At 32.7% G+C, this 10,764-nt stretch overlaps 2 protein-coding genes across 2 annotated transcripts; one reads left to right on the top strand and one right to left on the bottom strand.

The window, feature by feature from the left end:
- Positions 1–1,701: 1,701 nt before the first annotated feature.
- Positions 1,702–3,370, bottom strand: LOC111383548 (peroxidase 16-like). The gene is made up of 4 exons (XM_023007665.1): positions 3,130–3,370; positions 2,742–2,939; positions 2,461–2,626; positions 1,702–2,298 (listed from the first exon to the last, which is right to left on the bottom strand). The coding sequence occupies exons 1-4, from the start codon at positions 3,337–3,339 to the stop codon at positions 1,892–1,894; spliced, it is 981 nt and encodes a 326-aa protein (XP_022863433.1). The 5' UTR covers positions 3,340–3,370; the 3' UTR covers positions 1,702–1,891.
- On the top strand, positions 3,350–7,331 carry LOC111383543 (pentatricopeptide repeat-containing protein At2g18940, chloroplastic-like). The gene is given in 3 exon segments (XM_023007657.1): positions 3,350–3,412; positions 4,115–4,246; positions 5,038–7,331. Coding segments are annotated over 3 exon segments (2,283 nt in total). The 3' UTR covers positions 7,126–7,331.
- Positions 7,332–10,764: the final 3,433 nt, after the last annotated feature.

Below are 10,764 nucleotides of genomic sequence, written 5' to 3' on the forward strand. Positions count from 1 at the left end.
ACAATTCCTTCTGCCAACCCGTGACTGCAGCCACTTTTGTATGAACTCTAATTCATGCATGAATGCATGGGTCAAGTCTACCACCAATTGATACCATTAATAGTTAAATTATTCTCTAAGTCCTCCATCTTTCAAGGTAATGTAATTCAATCCTTGAATCCTTTTATTCTTGCAACCTATGTCTTCTTTGATTTAATTCAAGTCCTTCACCTTCTAAAATATTCGATTTGACCTCCAAACATTTTAATCTTCGAGTCATGGTCCGGATCAACTATTGAATTGTTACAACTTGGTCCCCAACTTTTGGATTTCGCTTCATTTCTTCAATTCCTTTTCCTTCATAAAATTTCACCTATTAAACATAAAAAACAGAAATTTAGAATATAATTTGTCAAAAGAACTATCAAATATCGCTATTTAAGGTACCGAATAAATGTATAAAATACACTTATCATTAACATAAAGATGTTCTTCAAATAAGATTTTTTTTTTAATTATCCTTTCTAAAAATTTTACTTGGCAACCCATAAGCATTACTCGATCAATCTACCATGCATCCAGATGATTTGTTCTAATCTGAAAAGTTATTGTAAAGATGAGTATTTTGAAAACACTCCGTAAAAATATGTTCATATTCTTATTAAAATGATATAAATATAAAATGACATAATATACCGACATTTCTTGTATATAAAGCAACTTGTCGCAATATTCAATACAAGGAATTTCTTAAGAATTCCTACATCTCGCAGGATTTACGTATTCGACCTAACGGTCCATCCCGTCAGATTTAATATATTTGACCTAACGGTTCATTTCGTAGAATTTAACATATTCGACCTAACGACCCATCCCATAGGATTTAACATAGAAATCGACCCAAAAGCCTTAGAGTATTTCATGCCAAAGTCTATAAAAATATCAAGAAAACAAGAATTCACCACTTGCGCAAAGTATTCTTACCTCAATTATTATAAAAAATTTTGAAATTATTCCTTGAGACAATAATTAAAATTGGACAGAATGTTTGTAAAAGAATGAAAACCAATTTATGAAATTTTGATAGTGGTAATACTCACTTTTAGTGAGTGTGTGTTAACATGTGAATATGTATAGGTAAAGGGGAAAAAAGGCACTCCTCACATATTTTATATATATACTATCCGTTTGTGTCAATTATATGTTTATCATTACTATCAATACAAATGCCCGCACATTAGGTTTGAGGATTTAATAGGTTATCTAGTCTATTCTTTATTTTAAATCAATCATGGTGGATGGTTGAGGGTGGAAATTTCAATAAATCATGTGACGGTTGAGTGTTAGAATTTTATAAGGTTAATTAAATAAATTTATTCTATAATTTACATTGATTGATTTTTTTTTTTTTCAAATTCCAAGAAAGGTCATTTTATGATTATATATATTTTTAAAAAAAATGTAGGATTTAGAATACTTTTCTTTTTATCAAAATAACTCGGATATAATTAGTTCAAAATTATTTCTTTTTGAACCAATTTATGTTATTTATCGCAAGTTACAAAATGAGTATAATATTTATATTTTTTATCAACTTCTAAAATACTTAAATATTCGATTCAAATAGCTTACGATAAATCTTAAAAAATACACGTAGACAAAAAAAATTTTCTATGCAAATAAGTGAGTCAGTTTATCACTTAAATTTTAGGACTTTAAATGTGCTTTAAATATCTAAGTCGTATACGAGATAATTTTGTTAAACATTATTCAACAAATTCAGAACATGGCTGCAACAAGACCAGTTCTAGTTATTAAGAATTACACTACCTTCTAACATGCAGGAAAAAAAAGTGACTATTTTCAATCCCAAAAAAATCACACTTTCACTCATATAATTCCCAAGGTCACTCTAGTTTGGCCTAGTACAATCAAACCTAATTTCACCCTTATTTCCAGTCAAAACTCCAACACGACCCAATTTGGTCATAGCTTGCCCAAATGCTTGTTGAAAAGCTGCATTATTTGATGCAAAAAGATTGACAGTACTCCTCGACCGGCTGTCCGAAAATAGTACTTGATCTGAGGCAAACAAACCCCTGCCTTGTTGAAGGTTTCGGAAATAAGCATTGTCGAAGGTCCGGGGTGTCGCAGGGTCCATGTTTATGGCGATTCTGGGGTCAACTCTTAGAGGGCACATTTGCCTTAGCTGCATTGCGTATTGCAGATTGAGAGTTGGGTCTATTCTGTTCCTCGGGCTGAAGTTATATATGCGCTTGGAGAAACGGTTGCAGTGAGAAAACCCGATCGTATGTGCACCTAAAAACATCACGATGATCCTTAAAAGACGACCGGTGCATAAAAATCCTTCATATAGTAAGAGGATCGTCTTGCAAATGTAAAAATTATGTGAAACAAAATTTTCTGTCTTATGTAACTGTCTAAGTTTGTAGATGAGATAGAAAGATACAAAATTTATACCTGATAGTGCAATCATGTCAGTCTGGCTAAGGCCATGTCTGGCAAACATGGTATTGAGTTGGTCCAAATTGGAGCCTGGGCCTGGAAGGTTATTCTGAACACTGGGCAAAGTAGAAATTCTCCCATCTCTCCTCCCCAATTCAACCTGATAAAATTGTCCTCCGGCCTGCATAAATAAATCAGTGCAAGTATAAGAATATCAAAAGTCTAAACATGGGCTCGAAAATTTCATGTTAATTTTCTATGTATGATATTTTGATTTTTGTATTGTATTTTGTTACCAAATTGACAACATCTCTGGTGGCCAATGCCAATATATCTGCGCAAGAAACTTTGTTTCTGCACTGTGGATTGCTATCTACAGCTGCCTTGGCTTTTACAACGGTGTCGAATCCATCTCCGGCAAGTGAAAGATTGTCGGGATGTTCCTTCTCGGCCTTCCCGTTGGTCGATGCCAGTAGCACCGAGGCATCACAACCCTATACCATATTGAACCAAAAACTACTCCAGATATATAGCTATTACCATATAATAAACAAGATTTTAGCAGTACCATAACAAGCAAGCTATTAGAGTTTTCATCGCCATTAAAACAATAAAAAAGTAATAACAAACTAAGTTCTATTCTCAACAAATTAAAACTAAGTGTCGACTATCAAAGTTACTAACCCGAACAAAACAATCGTGGAAAAGGAGCCGGAGAGTGGCCGGGGCGGTGACAAAAGTCTGCTGGAATTTTCTTTGGACCGCCGACCGGACGAGGGATTCGACATTAGGGCATGTATTTCTGTAGAAATCAGTTCTCAGCTGAGCAAATGCAGTGGTTAGAAGAAGAGATAGAAGCAAGGGCGACAAGAAAATTATTCTTTGGCTCTCCATAATTCTTAGAATGTCGTTTCAGATACATGTTGCCTGGATTGAATATGTATTTATGCATACTCGCAGAAAACAAGTAACAAATTATAAAATCCAAATTCGTAGTTGAAGAGGTGTATTCTGGCAGTCACAATCTGGCCACTAATATATGATTAATTTTAATCAAATCGAGGTAGGGTTGTGGAGACATTTTATATTAATCATATATATTCTAGTTTTCTATGGAATATGCTTCCACTTCATTATTATTTAAAAATTGATATTATGGACAAAAGTTTGTGCTCTAAAATCTTTATCTTTATTTTATCAAGAGCGATTCAAATAGTCTAAACAGTACTCTATCAGTCTGGTTTATAAAGCGATTTATTGACTTAATTTGATTATAACTACATCCTTAAGGTCCAAAAATGACATACGATACCTCTATTTACTGTAAATAAAAATTTTATCCAGAAGCATACCATACATTTCTTTTCTAACATGTTAAAGGTAAAATCTTATGCTGACTTAACATGATATTAGAATCCAATAAGATTGCACTAACAATAAGAGCCATCAAATCCCATATCCATTTTAAGATGAAAACGAACTAACAATTCGAGCCATTGAGTCCCATATCTATTTAAGATGAAAATTGCTAAACACGTAACGACTTGAATTACTCTTTTTAACACAATTGGCCTTTTAAGATGGAATTAAAGACTCAATGATGGACCCTTTGGTTAAAAAAAAATACACACATATTTATGTTTATAAAATAAAATTTATATTTGTGTAGGTATATTTGTTTACTAGTTGTTATATAGACTATGGAATATGCAAGAAGGAACGCGTATGTATTCTGCAAGCACATGGGGTTCTTGTATGGAAGATTACTACGTGTAAAACTTTAAGAGGTATTTCAGAACAAGTAAGAACAAAAAGTCAGCCATATTATAAAGATTGGGAAAATAAATCGTTGGCTTGTTCTTCAACAAGGAATCTGCCAATTATTGAATGGAAAATAAGATGCATAGAATAAGAATAATATAAACAGCAATACAAAGTTGCAGAGAAACCTATTATTATGTCTTCTATTACCAACTTGAGCTTCTTGTTAATTATAAGTTGAATTTGAGCTTGCAAATGACATGTTTATAAACTAACAATTTTAATGTTCAATTTTAAATGACGTGTCATGTCATCAATACTTATTTTGGAGTATCTTAGGCGACACACAACATTGGTGTCAAATTTACTGTGGCACGAGGACGAAGTTCATGTCATATTTAATATATTATACAGAGGTCAATAAGTATAACCATGATATTGTCTTTTTAATTTTATTTCTCCTATCTTTTTACCAATCAATTATCTCCCATATATACTTGATGTCATTTTCATTTATAGCTAGAAAAACTAAAAGAAAAGATTTATATGACCATCTATCCCATTGTAGGACATTAATTAAAGTCGTTAAATAGTTATTATAATTAATGCAAATAAAAATTTATTTGCCTATTAATCTGAAACCTCAAACATATTGTAGAATTCCATCACACATCATGACAATGCATTATAAAGTTGGTAGAGTAATAACAATTATATTTAATGACCTAATTAATTTCATTATTATTTTGTAAAAATTATCCTAATCTCCCGTGACTGACAGCTATAAAGCACTGAATTCCCTATTTTCATATTGCTTATTAATGATTTCAATAATGCTTNAAGTTTGAGTTGCTTCAAGAAGTTGATTTGATTAGTTTGTTGAAGGGTTTGGATGTTTCTGGTAACTGGGAAAAGGCCATTTTGTTATTTGAATGGGTTTTGTTGAACATAGATAGTAGAAAAGAGAGATTAGATAATCAGGTTATTGAATTGATAGTCAAGATAGTTGGTAGGGAGTCTCAGCATTTTGTTACTACAAAGCTGTTTGATGTGATTCTGTACGAGGATTATATGCTTGATATTCGAACATGGACTACAATTTTACACGCTTTTTCGCAAATTGGGAAATACGAAAAGGCAATAACTCTGTTTGATTTTATAAAGAAAAAAAGGTTATCCCCAACTCTGGTAACGTACAATGTGATGCTGGATGTTTATGGGAAAAAGGGACAATCTTGGGATAAGATTTTAGGCCTTTTGGACGAGATGAGGGGTTTGGGGCTTGAATTTGATGAGTTCACTTGTAGCACTGTGATATCTGCTTGTGGAAGAGAAGGGTTGTTAGATGAAGCAAAGAACTTTTTCGATGGACTTAAGGCTCGGGGTTATGTGCCTGGAACGGTTACTTATAATTCTTTGCTTCAAGTGTTTGGGAAGGCGGGGATTTACCATGAGGCTTTGAGTGTTTTGAAAGAAATGGAGGAGAAAAATTGCCCTCCCGACTCAGTAACTTACAATGAGCTTGTGGCAGCATACGCAAGGGCAGGTTTTTATGAGGAAGGAGCAGCATTGATAAGCTCAATGAGACAGAAGAAATTAATGCCAAATGCTGTTACTTATACTACTTTGATCAATGCCTACGGCAAAGTGGGAAAGGAGGACAAGGCTTTAAGTATGTTCAAACATATGAAGAAATGCGGCTGTGTTCCTAATGTGTGTACTTATAATGCTATTCTCGGGATGCTAGGGAAGAAGTCAAGACTTGAGGAGATGACGGAAATCATCTACGACATGAAATTGAATGGATGTGCGCCGAATCGTGTCACTTGGAACACAATGCTCGCTATGTGCGGAAATAGAGGAACGCACAAATATTTGAATCGTGTTTTCCAAAAGATGAAGAGTTGTGGTTTTGAACCTGATAGGGATACATTCAATACTTTGATAGGTGCATACGGTAGATGTGGGATGGAAGTCAATGCTGCAAAGATATATGATGAGATGATTATTGCAGGATTTACTCCATGTATTACAACCTACAATGCGCTTCTAAATGCCCTGGCTCATCGAGGGGATTGGAGAACGGTCGAATCTGTCATTTCCAGTATGAGATACAAGGGCTTCAAGCCTAATGAAACCTCATATTCACTAATGCTCCACAGCTACTCAAAGGGTGGGAATTCAAAAGGTATGGAAAGGATTTCAAAAGAGATTTACGAAGGTCAATTATTTCCTAGTTGGGTACTTTTGAGAACTCTTATTCTGGCGAATTGCAAGTGTAGATCACTTGCTGGTATGGAGAGAGCATTTCAAGAATTCGTAAAGAACGGTTATAAACCCGATTTGGTTTTATTCAATTCAATGCTTTCCATTTTTGCAAGGAATAAGATGTCTGAACGTGCCAATGAAATGCTCCGACTGATTAAGGAGAACGGGTTGCAGCCAGATATTGTCACGTATAATACCTTAATGGATGTTTACGCCAGGGCCGGTGAATGCTGGAAAGCCCAAGAAATCCTCAATGGACTGCAAGAGGCCGGTCTCAAACCAGATCTTGTATCGTATAACACTGTCATTAAAGGGTTCTGCAGGCAAGGGCTTTTGCAAGAAGCTATGAGGACTTTCTCAGAGATGACAACGAGAGGAATTCGGCCTTGTATTGTCACCTACAATACGTTCATTGCTGGCTTCTCCACACGGGGTTTGTTCCCTGAAGTACACGAAGTGATCAGTTATATGATTCAGCACAACTGCAGACCAAATGAACTGACCTACAAGATCCTAATAGATGGTTACTGTAAAGCCAAAAGGTACAAGGATGCTATGGATTTTGTATCCAAAATTAGGGAGGACTCTTCTTGTGATGAGGAGTCTTTGCAAAGATTCACAACTCGTATAACAGGAAACATGGAGTCGTGATTTTAAGGATCATTATGAGACTTGCTGTATCATCTCACCCTTTCGGCTGGCAAATTCGTATTGATTTCCAAAAGGATGGAGGTGAGGACCTCACTTGATCAGCAAGTTCTTGAATTTTGTTGTGTATACTGTATTATCTTCTTATAGTATGTACAATAAGTTGTTTTCTTTTTACATCTGTTAATTGAATGGAATTCTTTCTCTTATGTGGAAGAAGCAAACTCATAGTAAGCAAGACGGCTAAGAAGGAGGGCACAAAGATTCCTACGAAAATCAGAGCCCGCTCTCTATAAATAAAGTAAAATCGATCTTTACTTCAGCTGGAAACCTAAACCCGAACGTAGCTCTGTTGTTCGGCTATCTCTATAAAATATGATATTTTCCTACAACTCTACAAAGTATTGGCATCCTAGAGACGGTAGATAATGCAAGGTGGTATTATACATTTAACAATTTGATACAAAAATCATAAAACAAATCCAGTTCCCACGAGCCTTACAACAAGAAAATGAATCCAGTTCAACCATTGGCTAAAGAACCGAGTCGACAACACCAGTACCCGACGAGCATTTCTAGCAAATGTAGAAACGGTCCTGAGACCTTGTTGTGCAGGGAAATGACACATGCCAAAGCCTGAAAGAATTTTCACTTTCCTCAGATCATGGAGCTTGCTAAAGATAGTTCATGAAGCTCTAGTATCCATTCTTCCCCGTTTGACCTCCAAGGACTATGGCCCGAGTTCCTCCAACGATGCATTTACTGTGTCGCCACAAAGCTTGCTATGTGCGGAAATAGAGGAACGAGTTGTGGTTTTGAGCCTGACAGGGACACATTCAATACTTTGATAAGTGCATATGGTAGGTGTGGGATGGAAATCAATGCTGCAAAGACATATGATGAGATGATTATTGCGGGATTTACAACCTATAATGCACTTCTAAATGCCGTGGCTCATGGAGGGGATTGGAGAACGGCTGAATCTGTCATTTCCGATATGAGATACAAGGGCTTCAAGCCTACTAATGAAACTTCATATTCATATGAGTGAAATATTAATTCCCCATCAATCCGTTTCACCCAACCCTACACAACTGAATATAACCATGTTTACTTTAAGGTATAAATTCGACAATAATGCTATTCAAATAGGGTTTAAAAACAAGGGCTTTGACAGGTTCTGCGTTGACAGCACGTGTTTTTTTCTAACTGTCTACTCCCTTTTTTAAACTAAGCCTAGCATTGTAGCAAAATTGTAAATTTGATATGTAGATCAACTTTGTTGATGGGGTTAAAGAAAGAAAAATCCAACTTCTTATTCTTTGAGTGACAATAATTAATTTATGCTTCATCGGGACTAGTAATTTGAACAAAAATCCGAATTTTTTGAGAAACAAAAAACCCATATTAAATCGGCTTCAAGTATATATGATTTTTGAAGTGGGAACTAGGCTTGGACATGGGTGGTTCGTTTTGATTCCATTATCTTTAGAATCGAATCCAACCGAACCAAAATCTTTGAGTACTTAGTAAGTAGAACCTACAAGTCCAAATTTAATCATGGAACGAAACCGATCGATCGGTTTCATACAATTTCGTATCATAATCAAATGTTTCTATGTTTAAAACAACATTATGTTAATTCAACCAATGATATGTTTAATTTTAACTCTTACAAAATAACATAATCTAATTTAAAAATATAAAAATAAAAAGTTTTGTAATAAAATCCATTAATCAATATTTACAAATTCTCAAAAATGAACAATAACAGTAAAAGATCGATGATTTCATCCAATTGATTTCTTTGCTTTAAGCCTTGAAGTTGGGCCTTGGGCACTTCCCTTTGATTACTTAATTAGTTAATTGGAAAATTTATTTATAAAAAATAAAATAATTTGGTTTATTAAATATAATAAAATAAAAACCCAAAAAATAGAGAGATTCTGTTCTTAGTTGATTTTTTGATTCTTGATCTAGAACTGAAATCGAACCAAATCCTTTAATTATCGATTATAGTACTCATTCGAGTATTTAAACTAAGAAGAATTGAATCGAACCACTTGATTGATTGATTCGAGAGTTTTGTCCTACGTTAGGGCCTGCTTGAGAGTTTCAATGTACCGATTATGAACTTTTTTAAAGTACCAATTTTGAGCGTCTATGAGCGGATCCATTTTAAGTGATTTAAATAGTAGTTCTTAATACTTTTCAACCAATGTTTGGGAGTTTATTATTCATCGGTTATGAAAGTTTTTAAAAATAATAAAATTACAAATGTCCCTTAGTAAAATTTCAGTTTATAATTTGTTCTATGAATTTTTTTTTACTCAAAAGTGATATTTTACTCATAGATAATTTTTTTAAAATATAAGTTAATATTTAACTTAATAATTAAATAAAGTTTAAAGTTAAATATTTATTTAAAATTTTAAGTTAATATTTCTTACTTAAAAAAAAAATTTTATAATAGGTTAATTTTATTCTTTTAAATAATTTTAAGTGGATTTTTACTTATAAGTAATTTTTTATATTATAATTGATAATTTATCTTATTAGTAGTATTTTTATTTTATAAAAAAATTTCTTAAATAAAATTGATTTTTTTCTCATAAGTAATTTTTTAATTACAATGTAATTTTCCTTATCTTATAAGTAATATTTTACTTAAGCATTTTTAAAATTATAATGAAATTTTTTTGCACAAAAATATTTTAGTTAATATACTTTTATTAATAATTTAGTTCTAAAGAAAATACATTAGTTGGAAATAATTATTTATAGAGGGTAAAATTAGAAGAGAACATGAAAAATGGTCAAAATTTGTCAATATAGTAGGTTGAGAGAACCGAACAAAATTATACTACATCGATATAAATAAATAAATAAATAAATATATATATAGTTAAAATGGTTGAAAGACTTAGGTTGGTATCGACTAGAAGGTAACCTTCGATTATTTAACTCTTCAATTATTTTTCTACATCGCATGCCTTTTGTAGAAACATTAGTAAAAATATAAAATAATATCTTCTAAAATAGATAAATAGTCAAGAAAAATGGTATGGTGTTATGAAGTCCATGTTTGACAAGAATTGCATTTTTTTTTTAATTATTATTGGTAAATGAGTTTTAAAGTAGTATTTTTTTAAAAAAAAATACGTGGTGCTATTAAGTGCCTGTTTGACAAGCATTACATGTATTGATTTCCAAAATCAGAAGTATCTTTTTGGTAGACTTTTTTTACAGCTTTATCCTTTAACAAAGCAAAAGGTTGATTTTTATGTCAATCGAATTTTTTACCATTTTACCCTCAATATAAAATGAAACTTACAAAGGAAGTCAAATCTTTTCCTTTTAGTGTCAAATTTGATTTCTATTTGTTATTTAGTAATTTATAAAAATGAAGCAATAAGTATAAAAATTTATTACTTTATATTATTAATTTAAAATAAAATTAAAAATAATATTTTATTTAACATATCGTGTCAGAACTTTTCAAAAATAGGGCGTCAACTTGTCACACACTTGTGTCGTGTCTGTGTCTGTGTCCGTGTCATGGAGGAAATACACAAAAATGGCTCTTTCACTGTAACAAAAATTGACATTGGCCTTTGACCCATTAAATGAATTAAAAAAAAA

This window comes from Olea europaea, unplaced genomic scaffold (assembly GCF_002742605.1).
Source record: "Olea europaea var. sylvestris unplaced genomic scaffold, O_europaea_v1 scaffold2712, whole genome shotgun sequence".
NCBI lineage: Eukaryota > Viridiplantae > Streptophyta > Magnoliopsida > Lamiales > Oleaceae > Olea > Olea europaea.

Coding starts and splice junctions, on each gene's coding strand:
- LOC111383548 (XM_023007665.1), bottom strand. CDS start 3,339: ATGGAGAGCCAAAGAATAATTTTCTTGTCGCCCTTGCTTCTATCTCTT. Junction 2,940..3,129: donor TCCACGATTGTTTTGTTCGG/GTTAGTAACTTT, acceptor AATATGGTATAG/GGTTGTGATGCCTCGGTGCT. Junction 2,299..2,460: donor TGACATGATTGCACTATCAG/GTATAAATTTTG, acceptor TGATGTTTTTAG/GTGCACATACGATCGGGTTT.